The 21,031-nt window shown below is 50.3% G+C and overlaps 1 protein-coding gene across 1 annotated transcript in view; it reads left to right on the top strand.

The window, feature by feature from the left end:
• Window positions 1-14,851: 14,851 nt before the first annotated feature.
• Window positions 14,852-21,031, top strand: part of Psmb7 (proteasome 20S subunit beta 7) — a 55,355-nt gene continuing 49,175 nt past the window's right edge. Inside the window, exons 1-4 of the mRNA XM_048342359.1 lie at window positions 14,852-14,986; window positions 15,369-15,462; window positions 16,665-16,762; window positions 18,065-18,205. Coding sequence (XP_048198316.1) covers window positions 14,925-14,986; window positions 15,369-15,462; window positions 16,665-16,762; window positions 18,065-18,205 — 395 coding nt within the window. The 5' untranslated portion in view covers window positions 14,852-14,924. The remainder of the gene's footprint in view (window positions 14,987-15,368; window positions 15,463-16,664; window positions 16,763-18,064; window positions 18,206-21,031) is intronic.

Below are 21,031 nucleotides of genomic sequence, written 5' to 3'. Positions count from 1 at the left end.
GTAAGAGGCACGCAATAGGGGCGCGGTGGGTACTGATTTTCTTGCTCGGTTGGCAGTCGTTTACCCCAGTAAATCCCTAGGTGCCTACCTTTTTTTGCTTCCCAAACAGCAGCACACCCAAGAGAGATGCCAAATTTGATGGCCATTGTGCACCCCCTTCTCGAGGGTCCAGTGAGGCATCTGTTCAAGGCCTAGGTGCCTGCACTGGGGCTCCCTCCCCCATTCCATCTCCAGGTCCTCACTTGCTTTGTCTGGTGTCTGGATGGGTGGAGCTCTGGGCTTGGCAGCCTGGCTGTCCACTGTCTGGAGTGGAATGGGGCGGGGCTTCTAGGCGTGTCCCATAGCTTTGGCCCCACCCTTAATGGATCCGGGAGGGTTCTGTGGCCCTGGATGGCCTTCCTCCACTGTCACTACCTCACCCACCGCACCAAAAAGATGCCAGAGGCAGGTGGGGTCAGGGCAGTGGCTCACACCTGTAATCCTAGCTACTCTGAGGCTGAGCTCTGACCATCATGGTTCCACATTCCACAGCCTGGGCAGGAAAGTCCGGGAGACTCTTATCTCTGATACACTACTCAGAAATAACAGGAAGTGAAGCTGTGGCTCAAGTGGTAGAGCACTAGCCTTGAGTGAAAAAGCTCAGGGACAGTGCCCAGGCCCGTTCCCCTTCCCCTTCACCCCAGTGTGAGGAGGGCCAGCACCCCCATCTCATGGGAGCACCGGGTTACATAATTGGCCATTGGCAGATCCTGGCTTTGAACCCCTGCTCTGGGTTTTCATCCAAGCAAGTGGAAGGGTGGATATGGAGGAGAGGGGAGGGGGCAAGCATGCGGAGGGACGCTGGGGGCAAGGGGGGCTGGAGGCCAGGCCGCCCTGGGAAGCCTGAGGAGTAGCTGGCCTTCATTGCAGAGGTTGGTAGGGAATTCAGGCAGGGGTGACCCTGAGGGCCAAGGCTTTGGGGGGTCACACAGTTCCACGTTCATATTGATTCTGACCTGAGGCACTTTACCTAATCTCTCTGGGCCAGGCAGGTGGCTCTGGGTCTGCCCCCTAACACTGTTCTTCCTCTGAGTGGCTGGGGTGAAGCTCATGTCCACTCTGTTCTTCCAGTCTCCTCTGTGTTTCCCTGTAGCCCTCCCTCCTCCCTCCCCCCCAGTGTGGGGCAGTGGAGCCTCCCATGGCCTGGCTAATCATCTCCCCAGGACCTGGGCTGCTGTTGGGCTGCCAGCCCAGGGCCATCCATCCCTGGCTTTGCCGGCTGCAAGCAGTAGTCCTGACAGTCTCCACCACAGGCCTGGAGGCTGAGGGGTGCTGATTGCAATCAGGCCCACTGTCTGTGTTGGGGTGGGGAGGGGTCCGGGTAACTGAGGACACATAGGGCCTGATCACTGGGGCCTGGACTATTCTATGAGCCTCAGTCCAGAGTCAGAAGTGTAGGAAGGAGCTGGGATGCCTTTCCCTTGGGGGTCACCAGGACCCTACAGAACTGAATCTCAGCCCTCAACGGACTTTATTCTCCAGAGAACATGGAGACTCACCTCTTCCTGTGGGGATGTGAAGAAGCCTGTGAGAAAACTGGTCACTGTCATCTCTCTACACCTCGCCCCCAAGGGCCTGCTTCAGAGCCTTCCTCTCACCCTGTCCCCCCCCCCTGCTCCAAACCCCCATGTGGCTGGGAGGAAGTACAGCCTTTCCCTCCTGGTTAAGCCTCCCACCCCTACCACACCCTCCTTTTTCTTCACATCCTAGGTCCTCACCAGCTTTCCGTCCTCACTACCGGGTGTTTGCACATGCGATCCTTCGCCTCTGAAGAAGGCAGAAGCCTCCACATTGTTTCTGGCACATTTCTTCCCATCCTTTGGTCTCAGCCTCTCCAGGGTGCTTGCTGCACCCCTCTCCACGGAGCTGGAGCTGCTGCAGGCTCTCAAGCAGAGAGACAACACCAGACAGACACTGTTTACAGGAAGCAGGTTAATTATGCTAGCACAGTCAGCGGACAGATGCTTGCCCCCCAACACGGAGTGCCCTTTCCCCCTTATCGAGTGTGTGTACATAGTATTTCACTGGCTGACTTTCAAGGCTGCGATCTTTCCATCCACATTGCCGGCATGGGGGCTGGGGATATGGCCTAGTGGCAAGAGTGCTTGCCTTGTATACACGAGGCCATGGGTTCGATTCCCCAGCACCACATATACAGAAAATGGCCAGAAGTGGCGCTGTGGCTCAAGCGGCAGTGTGCTAGCCTTGAGCAAAAAGAAGCCAGGGACAGTGCTCAGGCCCTGAGTCCAAGCCCCAGGACTGGCAAAAACAAACAAACAAACAAAACATTGCCGGCATGCTGCTTTGCTTGCAGAGCTCAGTCTTGCCATCAGAACACCCAGCCCTACAAATGCCCCTCCCCCTAGCCCCACCCCACCACCCACCCACCCACCCGTGGGCCTGGCTTGACAAGAGTGGGCAGTGTTTGCTGAAGGACTGAAAGGGGAATGAAACTGATCTGGTGCACTTGAGGCCTGTGACTAGCTCTCCGGTATGTGTTGGGTGGCGGGGGTAGTGGGATGAGAGCTAAGAGAGTCCCCAAAGCTACACAGTTGATTGTGGTCTTCAGAGGGTGAGACAAGTATTTAGTGCCAGCCTCCAGGCTTTTCTCGGGGTGGAAAGGGATGGAAGGAAGTACTGTAGCTATAAAAGTGACATGGGGGGGGGAGGGGGCTCATGCCTGTAATCCTGGCTACTCAGGAGGCTGAGATCTGAGGATCATGGTGGTTCAAAGCCAGGGGGCAAGAAAGTCCATGAGACTCTTATCTCCAATTAACCATCTGCAAGTCGAGCCGTGGCTCGAAGTGGTAGAGCACCAGCCTTGAGCAGAAAAGCTCAGAGACAGCACCCAGGCCCTGAGCTCATGCCCCAGGACTGACAAAATAATGATGATGATGTGACATTAGGCTCGGTCTTATTTTCTGGAGAGTCTGAGTGAAAAAGGAATAAGAAGTCATTAGCCCTTGTGTCCGTGGCCCGTGGTGCACATCTGCAATCCCAGCACGTGGAGCGACAAGAGGATCCTGTGGTGGTGGGTTCGAGCCCAGCCTGAGCGCCTGCTTTACAGCCTGAACAAGGAGAGAGTAGCTTCCCTTCCTCTTCTGTCTGCAGCCCCGCAGGCCGCGCTCCCCGCGGCCGCCCCTGGTCCGGGCCGCGCCGACAGCAGGTGGCGCTGGCGGCCCGCGGAGCCGGGGCTGCGCCTCTCCCGGGCCCGGGAGGGAGGAGGCGGCCGTGCCGGCGCCGCCGTGGCCGGAGGTAAAAATAATCAGCACGGGCCAGCTGCCTCTGCGGCGGCATCCAAGAGGGAAATAAAGCGCGCGTCCCCTGCAGCGAAAAGCTGCGCCCCGGCTCCCCTGGCTCCCGCCACCAACTGCTCGCCGCCCGCCCGCGTGCCAAGCGCACCCCGACGCCTGCGCTCGCCCCCCCAGGCCTCGTTCCAAACCCGGCAGCCAGGGCGGGCTGGCCTCGGCCGCCCCCCCCTCCGCCCCCCCCCCCCCGTGCGGGGGGTGCCGGGGTGCAGAAGGGCACTCGCCGGCCCCCTCCTGGCTTCAACGCGCCTTAAGAAAGCCTTCTCCATCTCCCCAATCCTCCCCGCCAGTCACAATGCGCCCCCACTCCCTGCTCTGCCCTCAGGATGACCAGGGCCTCCTCCTGCTCCTCTAGGTGAGGCTTGGACATTCCAGAAGGTTCCACACTGTCTGCCAGGTCAGCCAGGCCCCAGGCTTGCCAGGAAGATGCCGCTGCCTTTGACGTCTGCAGGGTTCCGCAGTCATGTGTTCCCGGAGAAGCAAGGGTCTCCAGGTCTTGTCCTCCCTTCCTAATGCTCCTTCATGCCCTTCCCTGCTCCCACCCACCCCTCACTGGTGTCCAGGTGGACAGGGCAGGCGTGACTGAGTCAGGGCCTAGGAACCCCATCATTCAAAGGACAGCCTGAGGATGCAAGTTGGTTTTGTGTGTGTGTCCTTTAATCAGATATGTACAGAGACATTTCCGTGTGTGTGTGTGTGTGTCCTTTAATCAGATATATATACAGAGGCATTTCCAGGCCTCCGTGTTCTAGTGACAGGAAGAGTCTCACATTCAGTTTACTCATTTTTTGGTAGTATTTGAATTTCCTGAGCACGTACTATAGTCACCCACCACACAGCCTCATTTGGATCAACCATGGACCATATTATGCAACGTGGGTATAATGGAGGGTAGGTGCCGCGCCTCACACCTCCTTGGGAGGTGGAAATAGGAGGTCCCAGGTCTGAGGTTGCCTAGGCAAAAGTGTGAGGCCTTCTCTAAAAAAATGACAAAAGCAAAAAGGCATCGCTTAGGTGGTAGAGCACCTGCCTAGCAAGCACAAGACCCTGAGTTCAAACTCTAACACCACAAAAAACCCTCAAGGTCCACAAAAAAGTGCCAAGCCAAGTTATATGTACATATGTTGTGTGTATATACATATATATACATATATATTTGCAATAATAGGGTTTGAACTCAGGATTTTGCACTTGCTAAGCATTTGAGGTACATCGCCAGCCTTTTTTTTTTTTTTTTTTTTTTTTTGCCAGTCCTGGGCCTTGGACTCAGGGCCTGAGCACTGTCCCTGGCTTCTTTTTGCTCAAAGCTAGCACTCTACCACTTGAGCCACAGGGCCACTTCTGGCCATTTTCTGTATATGTGGTGCTGGGGAATCGAACCCAGGGCTTCATGTATACGAGGCAAGCACTCTTGCCACTAGGCCATATTCCCAGCCCCTACATCTCCAGCCTTTTGCTTTCATTACTTTTTTCTAAGTAGGGTCTTGCTTTTTCACTAACTAGCGTGCACCACGATCCTCTTATTTACATTTTGTGTAGCTGGGACAACCCGTGTGCACCACCATGCACAACATCTTATTGTTTGAGATAGGATCTTGTGAACTTTTTAGGACCAAGCTGGCCTCAAGCTATGATCTTGTCAGGGTACAGGCATGAGCCACCATGCCAGGCTTGGATATAATACATTTTAATGGGAATACCAGCTCATCATAGACCCTTACCTTCTAATAAATTCAATATTCCTTAAGATGTTGCTACAGAGACAAAATCCATCAACAGAACTTTTTCTGAAATCACCAATGGCCATCCACCAACACAAATGTGTTGGATCACATTAATAGTTAAATGAAATAAATTTTATACCATAGATACATTTGATTCATGTGATGAATTATCCATTTCAGAAATGGCACCGCTATTTGCTCATGGATGAACTGCATTTTGGAGAATTGGTTTTTAGCATAACTGATTGTTGTCAGCTTCAGGTATGTGTATAACAGCTCAGATACTCAAAGAATGACCTCAAGAATTCTTTCCCTCTCTTATTTTGCATTATTTAGCTTGGCTGTTAATTGTGGCAGAGACACAAGCTGCTACTTCTCCAACTTGGCCACCTCAGTGGCCAAGACTTCTAATAATGTTAATAGAAGACCCAGTGAGTCACTAGGGTCATGTACCTATTCTAGAATGAATCTCCGTGGCCAGAAACAGAGTATCCTAATTGGATGAGGCCAACGGGAGGTAGTATGCTGATTGGATGAGGTTAGGACTAAGTAGTACTGTGATTGGATGAGGCAGAAGGCAGGAGTAGCAGAGTATATCCTGATTGGATGAGCATGGGTTATACCCACCATTAGTAATCAGAATTCGAAATCTGCAATCCCTTATTATCATTGTTGGTTACTTAGCTAGTAAGCCAAGTATTGCCATGTGATGAATAATTTTTGTTGTTGGTGGTTGTGGGGCTTGAATTGAGGGCCTGGATGCTGTCTCTGAGACTCTTTGAGTCTCATGGGGACTTTTCTGTTCAGGCTGGCTTCAAACCGCAATCCTCAAATCTCAGTCTCCTGAATAACTGGGATTACAGGTGTGAGCCATGGTTGCCCAGCTTTGATGAATAATCTAATGTGTCAACTTGCCTGAGCCACAATGCCCAGATATTTGGTCAGATATGAGGATGGGTGTCTCTAGGGAGGCGTTTTGGGTTTTGGATGTTCCACATTTAAATCAGTGGGCTCTGAGGAATGGAAATCATCTCCAGCTCATGGTGGGCCTCATCCAATCCATTAAAGGCTTTCAGAGAAAAGAAGGCTGACATGCCCTGAGCAAGAAGGAACTTTGCCAGCAAACTTCCTTTGGACCTGACCACTGAAGCTTCTCTGGTGTTCTAGCCTGCTGGCTTACTCTGTAGACTGGATTTGCCAAGCCTCTATAAGCATGTGAGTAAGTGTCTTAAGCTAAATCTCTTTGTGTATGTGTGCATCTGCCAACCTATCTAAACACACACACACACACACACACACACACACACACACACACGAACCCAACTTCTTGTAGTAATTCCTCTCTTCCAGACATTCTTCTGTGTTTTGCTTTTTGCAGTTTTATTCTTTTGCTTATAATTTTTCTACCCCAAACTACAAAAGTGGATACAGGAGGTGGCTGTCTAGGAGACAGATGGTAAGAATGGAAGCCCAGGGTGGCATCCTTAGCATTCAGAGGGCCATGAAGCCCCTTTGGCAGGGATGGGGTGGAGGTCATTTGTGGCGTGTCACGGTGCCTCAGCATCGGCTAGACTCCCAGTGTTGGTAGACTCGGATGAAGTCAGGCGGGAAGGGAACGGGGCTGAGCCGCAGCTTCCGCCCTTGGACATTCTGGTGTGAAGAGAATTACAAGAATTACTACTTGGGGGGCTGGGGATATGGCCTAGTGGCGAGAGAGCTTGCCTCGTATACATGAGGCCCTAGGTTCGATTCCCCAGCACCACATATACAGAAACTGGCCAGAAGTGGCGCTGTGGCTCAAGTGGCAGAGTGCTAGCCTTGAGCAAAAAGAAGCCAGGGACAGTGCTCAGGCCCTGAGTCCAAGGCCCAGGACTGGCCAAAAAAAAAAAAAGAATTACTACTTGGCTGGCTTTGTGAACTGCCTTGGAAACCTCTGGGAATGAAACGGAGAAGCCCAAGTCAAGTGAGTGAGGTCATTCGGTAAGACAGCACTCTGCTCCGTCACAGTGCTCATCGGCCATTCTGTGGCCAGAGGTAAATGCCTTGCAAAATCTTCTCAAGACCTATGCTTGTTTCCTGAATAGTAATTCTGTGGTTATTGTGACAATGTCAGGGCTCAGCAGTCCAATGCCAGCCACACCAGCTCAAGCCAAGGTGGCAACCAATTTGGGTTCTGCTGGAGACAGAGTGGAGATTCACAGCCTCTGGTGGTCATTTGTCTTTGACTCATGGCACTCAGCTGCCCTGGGCTGTCCAGGAGTAATTCCCCACTCACACTTGGATCAAGATCCTTAATCACACCTACCAAGTCCCTTTTACCAGGGGGAAATATCTTCATAGACTTGGGGGATTAGGATGTCAACATCTTCAGGGGCCGTCAGCTGCATTTAGTGACAATGTGGTCATGCACTCCACACTTTTTTTTTTTTGTCAGTCGTGGGGCTTGAACTTAGGGCCTGGGAGCCATCCCTGAAGCTCTTTTTGCTCAAAGCTAGAGTTCTACCACTTTGAGCCATGGTGCCACTTGGACTTTTCTGGTGGTTAGCTGGAGGTAAGAGTCTCACGGACTTTTCTGCCCAGGGTGGCTTTGAACCGTGGTGATCCTCGGATCGCAGCCTCCTGAGTAGCTAGGCTCGCAGGAGTGAGCCAGCAACGCCCAGCCATGCATTCATCGACTGGTCCATTCACCCAGTGGTTCAGGGGTTAGTCAAAGCTCCGCCCCTCAGGGGAGTCCAGAAGCTTCTGTGGGCTGCGCCACCTCCTCCCAGCCAGGAAAGATTGGATGGAAGTAAATCCCGCCCCCCCCCCCGCCCCCCGCCTGCCACTGCGCTGGGCACCATGTTCATTTGCTTGTTGCCAACCCAGGACTGGGGCTTCTTATCCCTGTCATGGGCATAAGAGAGGCCCAGTGACTCTGACCGCCGTCACTCTGCTCAGTGGCAGATGGGAGCCAGGTCTCAGGGCCTCTCAGGTCCTGCCTCCTGTACTTGGAGAAGCCACAGAGGGGAGAAGCATGGTGCTCTCAGTTCATCTAAGTCCTTTTTTTTTTTCTGGGCCCCCAAGTTAGAGCTGGATCGAGCTCAGTGCTCTCTGAGCTGGTGAGTTCAGGAAGAGTTAGCTTGTTGTCTTTAGGGATGGGAGACATTAGGCTTCCTGTGCTGGGCCCCCCCTGGCCACCTCTCCCCAGATCTGCTGTCACCTTTTAATAGATTTCTCAGGGAACGAGTAATTTGTTCCTGGTGCCGGCGTGGCGCTGGGCAGGCAGTCCCTGCAGGCCTGGGAGGTCAGCGTGGAGCCAGTCAAAGGCGACGGCTGCAGAAGGATGGCGGGGCAGCGCTGGCCACTTAGCACGACTGCACCGCCAATTACTGCCTGGCCTGCTTCCTGCCGCAGACGTGCCCAGGGCAGGGCTTTGAACCCTTGCAGGGAGGCTGGCTTCCAGTAAACAACCCAGGGCAGCCTGCAGATTGACAGCAAGGCCGGCACGGCAGGCCGCAGCTGCTCTTGCTGGACACTACAGTCACTACAGTCGTCCCCAGGGCTCAGCCTGAACCCCACTTCGGGCAGACAGCTTGTGCCGTGTCCAGCGGGGAACCCTGCCCCATGAAGAACAAGAGTTTGGAGACGGAAGCACCGAGCTGCTTTCTGGGGGAAGATTCTAGATCTCAACTGGAGTGGTGGACTTACACTTAGCACACCCTGCAATTTCAAGTCAGGGAATGAGGAAGAAAGGAATGCAGAGGTCTGGGGACCCGGGATACAAGCACTCACACACTCATGTTCACACTCATGCTGGAAATGTGCACACACAACACACATGTAACACTCCTACATATTGTCATGCCTGCATACTCAAATACAGGCAAAACTGCACTTTCTTCTTCTAAAATCAGGGCTCTCTCTGCCATTTTTCCTTCCTTAGAAGAAGAGAGAGCTGAGCTCTAACTTTTGGGGTGAATGTACTTTCTAGCTTGGTGTCAGTGGCTCACGCCTGTTAGCTACTTAGGAGGCTGAGATCCGGGGATCACGGTTAGAAGCCAGCCTGGGCAGGAAAGTTCATGAGACTCTTTTTTTGTTTTTATTTGTTTTGTTTTTGTTGCCAGTCCTGGGGGCATGGACTCAGGGCCTGAGCACTGCCCTGTCCCTGGCTTCTTTTTGCTCAAGGCTAGTGCTCTACCTCTTGAGCCACAGCTCCACTTCCAGCTTTTTTCTATATATGTGGTGCTGAGGAATTGAACCCAGGGCTTCATGTATACGAGGCGAGCACTCTTGCCACTAGGCCATATCTCCAGCCCCCCGTGAGACTTTTGTCTCCAATTAACCAGCAAGAAGCTGGCAATGGAACTGTGGCTCAAGTGATAGAGCATCAACCTTGAGGGGGAAAAAGCTAAAAGATGGCACTCAGGCACTGAGTTCCAGCCCCAGCACTGACACAGAAACACAAACAGCCCCCCTCCTCCCGCCATGGTTTCTTTTTGCCAGTCCTGGGGCTTGAACTCAGGGCCTGAGCACTGTTCCTGGCTTCTTTTTGCTCAAGGCTAGCAGTCTGCCACTTGAGCCACAGTGCCACTTCCGGCTTTTTCTATATATGTGGTGCTGAGGAATCGAACCCAGGGCTTCATGTATATGAGGCAAGCACTTTACCACTAGGCCATATTCCCAGCCCCAGTTTCTCTATCTTTGACTCTGTAATCCCTATCCCCCTCTGTGCAAGATGTAGATGGGGTGATGGGAAAAGCACTAGCCCTGTCCTGGTCCTGTCCCCTGGGTGGGGCCGACAGTTACTACAGCTGTGTTAGATCCCCCTCTTTGTGTAACCGGGGCACCCCATCTTCAGTCCATGTGGCTGGAAGAGTCCAGCAAGTGCTCAGTCACTGCTCAGGACAGCTCTTCCCATCGCCCTTCTGCATTGCTGAACCCCACGTCCCTCCCTGCACCTCCAGGACCCTGATCTTGGTGAGAGTTGTCATTCTCCTCTAGCGCCTTGTCCCTCCCCCGCCCCCCCGCTGGCTCCCCCTTCTCTCTCTTGTCTGAGACCAGGACTTGCGTTCAGAATCTGATGATTTTGCTAGCACTCTCCCACCTGAGCCACCCCACCAACTCCTCTATCTCTCCCTATCTATCAGTCTGCTCTTCTTTACACATTTCTCCCTTGCACGGCACTCAGCTTTCACCCACAGCTGTGCCCAGCTGGAACTCCGTGCAGTCCTGATCTGAACCTTCAGATCCTCCACCTTCCTCGTTTGTTCCTGCACCCCTTCCCCTGGAGGGCAGCATCTTTTTCCTGTGCCTGGCACAGAGCCAGGCAGAGAACCAGATCGTCAGGTGAAGGGATGAATGAATGAGTGGATAATGAATGAGGCCTGGTTGTGGAGAGCCAGGCAGATCTGAGAGCCCTGGAGGATCATGGAGCTGGGAAAGCCTGTGAGTTTGAACGTGGTCAAGCCCAGCACTGTAAGGCTGAGGGAGAAAGCATCCATGGGCCATGGGTTAGCAACCTTGAGGGTGCCTTGTCCCTGGGCAACACTGCTCAAGCTCGCTGTGCCAAGGGGCCAGCTCATTTCACCGAGAGAGGTCATGTTGCTTCTTTGCTTAGGCACTTCCATTGTTCCCAGAGCCTCGGGGACAGACGGAGGTCCAAGCCAGCCCAAGTCCTTCAGAACCGGGTCCTGCCTGCCTCACCATCCTTCCTTTCCCATCTGGCCCACATAGATCTCATCTAGACATGTCTATTTCCAGGCCCTTCATGCACTGATCCTTCTGTTAGGAAGGCTGCTCCCTGCTCCTCACCTTCAAGATCTGCCTCAGCCTCGCCACCTCCAGGAAGCCTTCCTGTCCTGTCAGTTGATTGTCTCTCTCCATTCCTTCCCCTTATGGGGAGACCTGGGCCCTCCATGACACAAGGCTCAGCATCGAGTCTCCCCCATCACGTGGCCAGGGACCAGCTCCCTGTCTTCCTGGGCACAGTTTATTTTCTGCACCCACCTGCACATGCTGATCCCTTCTGTGTGAGTGAGAGAATCAGATATGCCTCACCAAGACTCAGGGGGCAAAGATGGGCCTGGGTTCAAATTCTAGTTTCTTTGTATGACCAGCTGCATGGCTCGAGCCAGACAGCCTCTCTCTTTAAGGAAGAGATTTTTGCCTGGGGCCCAGAAACCTCCTGGGATGCAGGGGTGAATGAGGGTGCAGGCTGGAAGGCAGTTTAGCACCTGGCACATAGAAAGGTTTCCATGAAGTCACGGAGGACCATTGAATTTGGGGCGGGGGGGGGGGGCGGCTGTCATGACTTCCTAGCACGGCAGAGTAGGAGCAGGAAGTGAATGGGATTCCGAGGATCTTGGGGAGACCCCAAAGTCTTGAGAAGCTCTCCAGGACATTCTGGGGCAGCGGGGGGGGGGGGGAGGAATCCGCACTTGGAACTGCTGTCATGGGCCCCTCCCATGGCGCTGGGTTTTCTGAGTACCAGGCAAGGCAGCTCGGCACCTGGATGTTGGGACCCGGGAGTCTGGGGCAGCTGCACTAATTCATGCAAAGGAAGGTGCACGCATTTGCTCTATTTATAGCTTATTTATGAAGAAGGAAAAGGAAGGAGTCAGTTGCCATAGCAACCAGGAGCATCCTAGGCTGCTTTCCCCCCACAGTGGGAAGATGGCCAAGTCTGCTCGTGCAGGACCTCTCTGAGGTGCGTGTGCCGACAGAGGCAGGGTGGGCGCCCGCAGGCCCGGTCCACGCCAGCTTTCCTGCAGCTTGGAGACCCGGTGGGGGCTCGGCAGGTGTTGCCTGCCCCCCCCCCCATTCCTTTGGAAAATCCCTGCTGGTGCTGCCATCTTGGCCTGGGATACGCTCTCTGTTCTCCTGGCCTTGGCGCTGACTCTGCCTGAGACTGACTGCTCACCTGCCTTGTTGCAGCGCTGGTAGCCCTTTTCTGGCTTGTGTCTCTTAGATTATTTAGCACAGTGGACTGGAGGTTTGGCTCCCAGCCTCTAGCATGGAGCTTGCCCCAAAGCCTGGGCACCAAGGGAAGGTTTAATAAATGCTGAGTAGGTGCTTGAGTGAGTGAAGGGTTTTAAGAACCTATGGTGCACGCTGTCATTTGAGGCACATGCAGGGAACCCTGCACTGTCATGGTCTCTTGTTTCACAAATGAGGAAACAGATTCAGAAGAGGTCAAGCCACCAACCTGAGGTCACACAGCTCATACCCAACTGAGCCAGTGTGAGGACTCTGGGGGAAGAAACCTTGCTGTTGCTTTGGCAAAGCCCAGAGACCTTGGGAGTTGGGGTTCCTGATGCTCCAAACTTGTTAGAGGTAAGGATGGGGAAGCTGTGCCTGACTTGGGGGCTGAGAGGGGTGTGGTTTGAACCTTGACCCTGATGTTTATCAGCCTTGTGACCTTCAGCCACTGACCACAGTTACCTCATCTATGGAGTGGAACCATGGTGCTGGACTCTTAGGGCCTGTTGGGTCTGCCCCTGGAGTGTCTCGCACATTCTATGTCTCTTGGCTGACCCTGGATCCTGGGTTTTCTAGAGTGGTTGGATCAGGAACCAGGGCATCAAGCATTCTCAGGGACTGTGTCTTGGTGCCGCGTCACCTGGGAATTGAGACTCAGAGCCTAATGGCCTCACAACCGCATCCAAACTAGATGTGGTGGCCTTGCTGGCCCATCGGGCTTGGTGGCACAACCAGGAAATGAGTGGTCCTGTGACCAGGCCAGCGGGGAGCCTTCTGAGCGGGCTTCCATCTAGGGGGCAGTGGTGGCTGGGATGAGGAGGCAAGCTGAGCTCTGAGTGCTGGCCCCAGGGCTGCCTCCGCCTGGGTTGGAGGTGCCTAGGTGCTTCCTGCCCCTTCCAGTGGCTGCTTCTGGTCACCCTCTAGGTTCAGGTTGCCCGGAGCTCTCGGTTGCCCTCTGCTGGTGAATGAATATGCTACAGCTGCGTAACAAAGTATCCCAGACTAGGTGACTTTCATACAGAAATGTGGCGTCTCACTGTTTAGGATGCTGGGAATCATCAGTGACTCTGATGGGAGTTGCTGGTATCCTTTGGTGTTTGTTGGCTTATGGAAACTCCACCTGTATTTATCTTCATGCGTAGTCTCCCTGTGTGTTAGGAAGATGGAGGAGAAAGCAAAGGAACAGGCCAGACTTTCCATCTGGACAAGTGAGGACGGTTTATTGGGGCCCAGCAAGGGGCAACAAACCTCCCCATGAGATCGGAGGTTGTACAAGGAGGTGGGATTGCAGTTGGGCTTTTATGGGGTCTGTGCCAAAATGCCACCGACTCTCACATTTAAAATAGTTTAAGCGGTGAAATTTATGTCACATAGATAGGCTTGTGATTTAACTCTCTTCGATAGAATTTAAGACTCATTGAGGTGAGGTAACTTGCTCACGTTAACACAAGAAGTAAACAGCAGCCTCAGAGACTATGGAATGATTTACTTACTCCCTGTGCAAATATTTATTGAGTACCCACTATGTGTCAGACATGGCACCTCGGGCAGATAAAATGAATGGATAGACAATGGCATTCAACTAGAGTCTGTTACAACTATGTATCCAATAAACATTTACTAAAGGCTGGATTTCCTTTCATGACAACCCAGTCTTTTGTGTAAAATATGGAAGTATATATTTATATTTTGAGGTCCTAGTCCCCAGAATGTGACTTCATTTGGAAACAGAATTGCTATAGGGGTAATCAGGTTAAAAGAAGGCCACTTGAACGCTCTCTAATTCAGCAGGGCTTGGCCTCTGATTCTTTTTTTTTTTTTTTTAAAGGAAGGGGAATTTGTAGATAGACTCTCACACAATGAAGGACTTACCTCTCCTCTCTTGGGCCAATCTTCTTATGTATCTAAAAATGAAATATGAAGGACTGACCCTTCCCCCAACCCTGTTATCCTGGCACACAGGCATCAGGCAAAAACCCCAGGTATGCTGGGATGTGCTTGACGTGCAGGCAGGGCAATCCAACCAGAGCCTGGCCATCCACGTTCCATTGTGGGCCTAACCAAAAGTCCCCATCTCCCCCAGCCCTTTTAATGGTTGAATACTATTCTGCCGCTTGGATATGCCACATTCCATTCGTCGATGGATGGACTTCTGGGCTTTTTTATTTTTGGTATTGGGCTATTATGAACAAGGTTGCTGTGCACCTTTGTGTACAAGTTTTTTTGAACACACGTTTGCAGCTCATGGGTATATATCTAGGAGACTAATCCTTTTTTTTTGGGGGGGGGAAGGGTCACTACCAGGTCAGTTGTTTTCGGCACTATTTTACCTCCCAGCCAGCCACATGTGAGAGTTCTGATTTCTCCACCTTCTCCAACACTGATGATTTCCTGTGTTTCCGATTCTGTCAGCCTATCCAGTGCAGAGTGATAAGCCCTGGGCTCCTCCTGACTTGCATTTCGTTAATGACTAATGATGCAGGTGCCTGCTGGCCTTTTGAGGATGGTGCTTGGTCCATTTGACAAAGCGGCGAATTCAACGCAAGGGGTTTTCTGAGGCTGTGCGTGGGGCTTGGGTGTGAAAGCCTCCGAATCATTGCAGATCCCAATTAAGCGTGTGGTCTGTGCCCTGGTGGAGACCTGACCGTGGGTGCTTTTAGCTTACCAGATCCTTTCCCAGCCATCCGCCGGGAGTCAGTTTTTCCTCCGCGCCACCGGAGGCAGTGTTACGCCGAAACGCCTCCCATCCTCTCTAGGAACGCAGAACTCAAAGGTCAGTCCCTCCAGGGCGGGGCTTGCCCCGCCCCTTCGGTCCTAGTTGCTGGATCGGCGCCGGAAGTGCCGGGGTCTTTTCGTTTGCTCCCCGCCCCTGTCCCGGAAGTACTTTCTTGGGAAGATGGCGTCCGTGTCGCTGTATGAGCCGCCGGTTGGAGGCTTCTCGTTCGATAACTGCCGCAGGTGCGGCTACGCCGGGTTCGATTTCGGGGCGGGCGCGGGGATGCTGGGTTCAGGGTCGGAGCTGGGTCGCAGCCTAGGCCGCGAAGTGCGAGCGGAGGGGTGGATGACCTGCCCGCGGCCCGTGTGACTCAGGGGAATCCGGGCCCGAGCGCGGCCCCGAGGTCTGGCCGGCCGCTCCCGTTCCCTGCGCCCCGGGGTGCCTCCGGCTCCGTCCTGGCCCTTCTTGGCGGAGACTCCTTGCTGGAAACGGTGGGAGGAGTCAGCGTTAAGAGAGAGCGGAGGCTAGCTTTCTTTTGCCGAGCTCCGGGTTAAGCGTTCCTGCTGCCCGGACAGCACGGCGTGGTCTTGGCTTCCAACACTTTTAATTTTTTCGATCTTTCAGGAATGCCATCTTGGAAGCTGATTTCGCAAAAAAGGGGTTCAAGCTTCCCAAAGCCCGGAAAACTGGCACTACCATCGCCGGAGTGGTATATAAGGTAAGCCAGGGACAGGCCAAGACAGTTAGCTGAACTCACAACCCAAGCCCGCCGTTGGGAACTCTCTCAGCTGGGGCTGCAAGGAACGACAGGTTTTGTGCACTTTGCAGTTTATGTTCTTCACTCACTCGGCAGGATTTTGGACATGGAGGCAGTGTTTTTTCCTTGTTACTTTAGGAAGCCAAATGAACTATGGGAGAGGACAATATTTAGGTTCTCTCTCTAGTTATTTGATACTTTCTATGTTGTTTTCAGTTTGGGAGCTCAGTTTTATTTACATAGCGATATCTTTTCCATCCGATGGAGAGAACTCCTGCCTTTCATTGCGGTAAGAGTTGAAAGGGAGAAGTATAAGGATTAATGTTACACATAAAGAGTGACAATTTTTTTTTTCTTTGCCAGCCCTGTGGCTTAGACTCAGGGCCTGAGCACTGTCCCTGGCTTCTTTCTGCTCAAGGCTAGCACTCTGCCACTTGAGCCACAATGCCACTTCTGGCTGTTTTCTATATATGTGGTGCTGAGGAATCAAACCCAGGGCTTCATGTATACAAGGCAAGCACTCTTGCCACTAGGCCATATTCCTAGCCCAAGAGTGACAAATTTAAAAAGCAAATAGAAGTTGGGCACTGATGGCTCACGCCTGTAATCCTAGCTAGTCAGGAGGCTGAGACCTCTGGATCCTGGTTTGAAGCTAGCCCTGGCAGGAATGTTCATGAGACTCTTAACTCCAACTAGCCAGCAAAAACCTGGAAGTGGAGCTGTGGCTCAAGCGGTAGAGCATCAGCCTTGAAAAAGAGGCTGAGACAGTTCCTAGGCCTTGACTTCAAGCCCTGGTACTGGCCCATGTGCATAGTACACAAACACACAACCAAATTGATAAGCAGCTATTTTAATGGAAAGATATCTGAGTCTTAGTCTATCACTCCCTTTCTCTCATTACCTCTATAATTTGTAAGGAATTTTTTGAAACTTTGAGCCCCAAAATTTAGTTTATTAAGAAACTTATGTTTATTTTTGCTGTGCTAGGGATTGAAGGAAGCCTTTTCTTGATTCTCAGTGTAGGACAATGTTTTTGGTAGGGATGTAGCTGGCATATGGGATTGTGGGAACAGGATGTGGAATGGAGAACTGCGGTAGGATGTGTGCGTCTCTGTGTGTATGTGTATGCATGTATTTGATTACAACTCTTTTTTTTAAAATAGGATGGTATAGTTCTTGGAGCAGATACAAGAGCAACGGAAGGGATGGTTGTTGCTGACAAGAACTGTTCAAAAATTCACTTCATATCTCCTAATATTTAGTAAGTATTGATTAGTTCATATGGCTTTTAAATTCAGGACTTAAATATCAGGATTGAAATTGAACTTATTATCATCCTGAGACCTTGTTATCACTTGAGACATTATTATCACTGCTGAGACCTAATGCAGTCATCTTCAAGTTCTTCTCATTGGTTCAGTTCTTGTCTTCTGTATGCTTCAGTCCATTCCTTCCTCTCCTTTCCTCTGCTAAAGGCCTTTGGTCCTTTTTCTCTGCTGGACTCTTGGGCTTTGCCTCTTGTTACTTTTCCATTCCATTGTTTATTCTTCTGCCATATTCGACCTTGAAGAACAGATCTGATTATATTCCTTTCTACTTTTCAGGCTTATTTTTCTTTTAGCTGCCATTACCTACCTTCTGCTCATAAACACCGTTTTCAGAGTGTATTGATTTTTATGAATAGCTTTTTTTTTTTCTAGTCCTGGAGCTTGAACTCAGGACCTGGGCACTGTCCCTGAGCTTCTTTTGCTCAAGGCTAGCAATATACTACTTGAACCACAGTGCCACTTCCAGCCTTTTCTGTTTATGTGGTACTGAGGAATGGAACCCAGGGCTTCATGCATGCTAGGCAAACACTCTACCACTAAGCCACATTCCCAGCCCCTGAAAACCTTTTCTTAATAAACAACTTAATTACATCTCTAGTTTCATAGCATATTGTATTTCTGCTGTTATTATGTATTATATGACATATTACAAGTTGGTCTATTCATGTCTTCTTTACTCAGTTTGAAATTAGTATCAAGAATGGGTCATATTTTCTTTTTTTTTTTGTCTGTCATGGGGCTTGAACCTCTGGGTCTGGACGCTGTCTCTGAGCTCTTCAGCTCAAGGCTAGCACTCTACCACTTGAGCCACAACACCACTTCCAGGTCATAGTTTCTGTGTTCCCAGTACTTAGTGCAGTGACTGGTATCTGATAATAAATACTTGGTGGATATGGGTTTGTTAGAGTAACCTGCTTTGCCTTTTTTGTACAACTTGGGTATATTTGTAGTGTTATTACCACAAGCACTCTCTTGGGGCACAGAACCAAATAATAGGTAATGTTCCATTGGGTAATATGGGATGTGTCTCTCTCTCTCTCTCTCTCTCTCTCTCTCTCTCTATATATATATATATATACAATTTATGCTACTTAAGATTAAACAGCAGTTATATTGCAAACTTATTCATAGGATTTCAATGTAGGTGAACTTTGTACTATATAGCATTTCTAAGAATTTCACTTCCACTTGGGCCCTGGTAACTGACGTCCCTAACTTCCACCTCACATTTTTAGTTGTTGTGGTGCTGGAACAGCTGCAGACACAGACATGACCACCCAGCTCATTTCTTCCAACTTGGAGCTGCACTCCCTCTCCACTGGCCGCCTTCCCAGAGTTGCCACAGCCAATCGGATGTTGAAGCAGATGCTTTTCAGGTAAGCTTCCAGGTCAGGAGTTTCTGCAGCATCTTTTTTTCATAGATTTTTTTTTCCTCTTAAATTTTCAGCAAGAGAAGCCTAGGAACTAGGGCAGATGTATTCTACATATTATTCTTTTTTTTTGGCCAGTCCTGGGCTTGGACTCAGGGCCTGAGCACTGTCCCTGGCTTCATTTTTGCTCAAGGCTAGCACTCTGCCACTTGAGCCACAGCGCCACTTCTGGCCATTTTCTGTATATGTGGTGCTGGGGAATTGAACCCAGGGTCTCATGTATACGAGGCAAGCACTCTTGCCACTAGGCCGTATCCCTAGCCCCTTATTCTTGAAATGAGGTTGTTGGTTTTTTTTTTTTTTGTAAGGTTTTGAAGAATGAATGCATTAGAATTTGTGGTATCTGAGTTTTTCTTCCCTGAATAAAGCACATGTGATTAGGTGAGTAATTTGCTGAAGCATAGGGATACTATTGGATAGGAGAAACTATTTGCCAATTGTAAGAAGGTGAGAGCTGAGGGGAGCTTTGAGTTTGTCTTAGGAACGCTGTCTAACTTCCCTGCTAATACATGAAACACACACACACACACACACACACACACGATTTCTCCCCATCTTTTTGAGACAAAATAATACAATAAAAAGTGACATTTGGCAATTTGGCAAAATGGGAATAATAATATTGATACCATCTCTCATTCTATTCTAAGCTCTATGGTAAAGCGTGATCTCATTTTATCCTTTAACTCTTGAGATTGGGGACACCATTTTCTCTCTCTCTTTTTTTTTCCTCTCGGCTGGTTGTGGGCTCGTTGCCTGGGTGCTATCCCTGAGCTGTTTTGCTCAAGGATAGCACTCTACCACTTTGAGCCACAGATCCACTTATGGTTTTTCTGGTAGTTAATTGGAGGTTAGAGTCTCAGGGACTTTCTTGCCTGGGCTGGCTTTGAACCGTGGTTCTCAGATCTCAGCCTCCTTAGTAGCTAGGATTACAGGCCTGAGCCACCAGCATCTGGCCCTGTCCTCTTACTTAAAGATGAATAGACTGAGGCATGAAGTTCAGAAATTTGTCTGACCTGAACTTCTATTTCTCTCCTGGCACCTGCCCGTAGTTCAGTCAGTAGTTTTCTTTTTCTTCTTTAACTTTGTGTTTATATAGGTCTTGATAGTTTTTAACTCTAAGTTCATTTTCTCATTCAGGCTACTTAAGAGAAAGCCATTTTGTTATGTAGGGTATAGCCTAGGTGTTCTTGGGTTGGAATAATGGCTTCTTTTTTTGGGACCTGCCTCACCTTGGTAGATTTCATCCTTTTTCCAGTGTGTGGAATATACATCATACCTGTCCCTATGCTTGCTGTGAGGACTCAAGGGAGCCTAGGTTGTAAAACAATGACTCCGCAGTCACTAGCCTGTGTGGGAGTTGATTTAGGTCATATGGCAACTAAAAAGAATGGTGGCCAATAATTATAAATTGGAAAAAATGGGCTTCCTAGCTGTTTTTGAGAAGATTCAGAAAGAAGGTGGGATCACCCATGGCAGGGAACTTCTGGGACAAGTGGTGGGTGTTAACCTTAGCAGTGGGAACGGGTATGTGTGCACAGTCCCCACCCAGCTTCTGTTCCGGCATGGCCCTTGCCTGGCTGGGGATTTGCCTCACCTGTGTGCCTAGTGCAGCTCTGGGTTCTCAGTAGTCTGTGTGCAGAAGGGCTAGTTGTATACTGAGTTCCCATTTTGCAGATGAGAAAACCAAAGCCTACAATTTTGGGCCAGAAGCCTAATATACCTGGTTTTTTTTTTTTTTTTTTGCTCGAGCTATGCTAAGACCTTTGTATGTATAATCATTCTAACACAGGAGAATTACTGATAACAAATGCATTCTTCCTCTTATTGTATGAGTAGAATTTGCTAAAACACACCTATTGAGGGTTTTGAGGCTATTCATGTGTTTTTTTTTTGGCCAGTCCTGGGCCTTGGACTCAGAGCTTGAGCACTGTCCCTGGCTTCTTCCCGCTCAAGGCTAGCACTCTGCCACTTGAGCCACAGCGCCGCTTCTGGCCATTTTCTGTATATGTGGTGCTGGGGAATCGAACCTAGGGCCTCGTGTATCCGAGGCAGGCACTCTTGCCACTAGGCTATATCCCCAGCCCCTATTCATGTGTTTTAATTTTAAATACAAAGCTCCCTCTAGTGGTTGATGTGTCACATTACATACGAAGCAATTTTCAAACTATAAAATTGTTAAAGATAAAACAGCATTTCAAGGTTCCCTGCAGTGTTGTTTAAAACATGTAGCAAAATAACTTATCCAGATACTTTATTTAGTTTTTTAAGAATGTTTTGAGCCACGTACTGGTGGCTCACACTTGTAATCCTAGCTACTACTTGGGTGGCTGAGATCTGAGGATCACGGTTTGAAGCCCGTTGGGGCAGAAAAGCCTTCCTGAGACTCTTATCTCCACTTAATCATCAGAAAACCAGAAGTGGCGCTGTGTTCAAAGTGGTAGAGCCTTGAGCAAAAGAGCTCAGGGACAGCATCCAGGCCTGGAGTTCAAGCCCTGTGACAACAAGAAAGAATTTTGAAGTTTTCTCTTTCCTTTAATGTTTGTATTATTTTTAGTTTAGTATACTTTGTAAAAGTTTTGAGGGGAACACTTAAAAAATCCAAACCAAGATAGTATTGCCTTTCATATGCTGTGACATTTTTCTTTAGGTATGTGAGAGGGAGGGTCAGGTGGTATAAGGGAAAGAACCTTGGTTCAAGACCCAGCTGTCAGTTGTGTGACTTCGGCTGGTTGCCTCCTTTCAGAGGGGTCTGACCCTTCTGAATGGTTT

The sequence above is a fragment of the Perognathus longimembris genome, chromosome 1 (assembly GCF_023159225.1).
Source record: "Perognathus longimembris pacificus isolate PPM17 chromosome 1, ASM2315922v1, whole genome shotgun sequence".
Taxonomy (NCBI): domain Eukaryota; kingdom Metazoa; phylum Chordata; class Mammalia; order Rodentia; family Heteromyidae; genus Perognathus; species Perognathus longimembris.
This window is presented reverse-complemented; position numbering and strand designations above follow the sequence as displayed.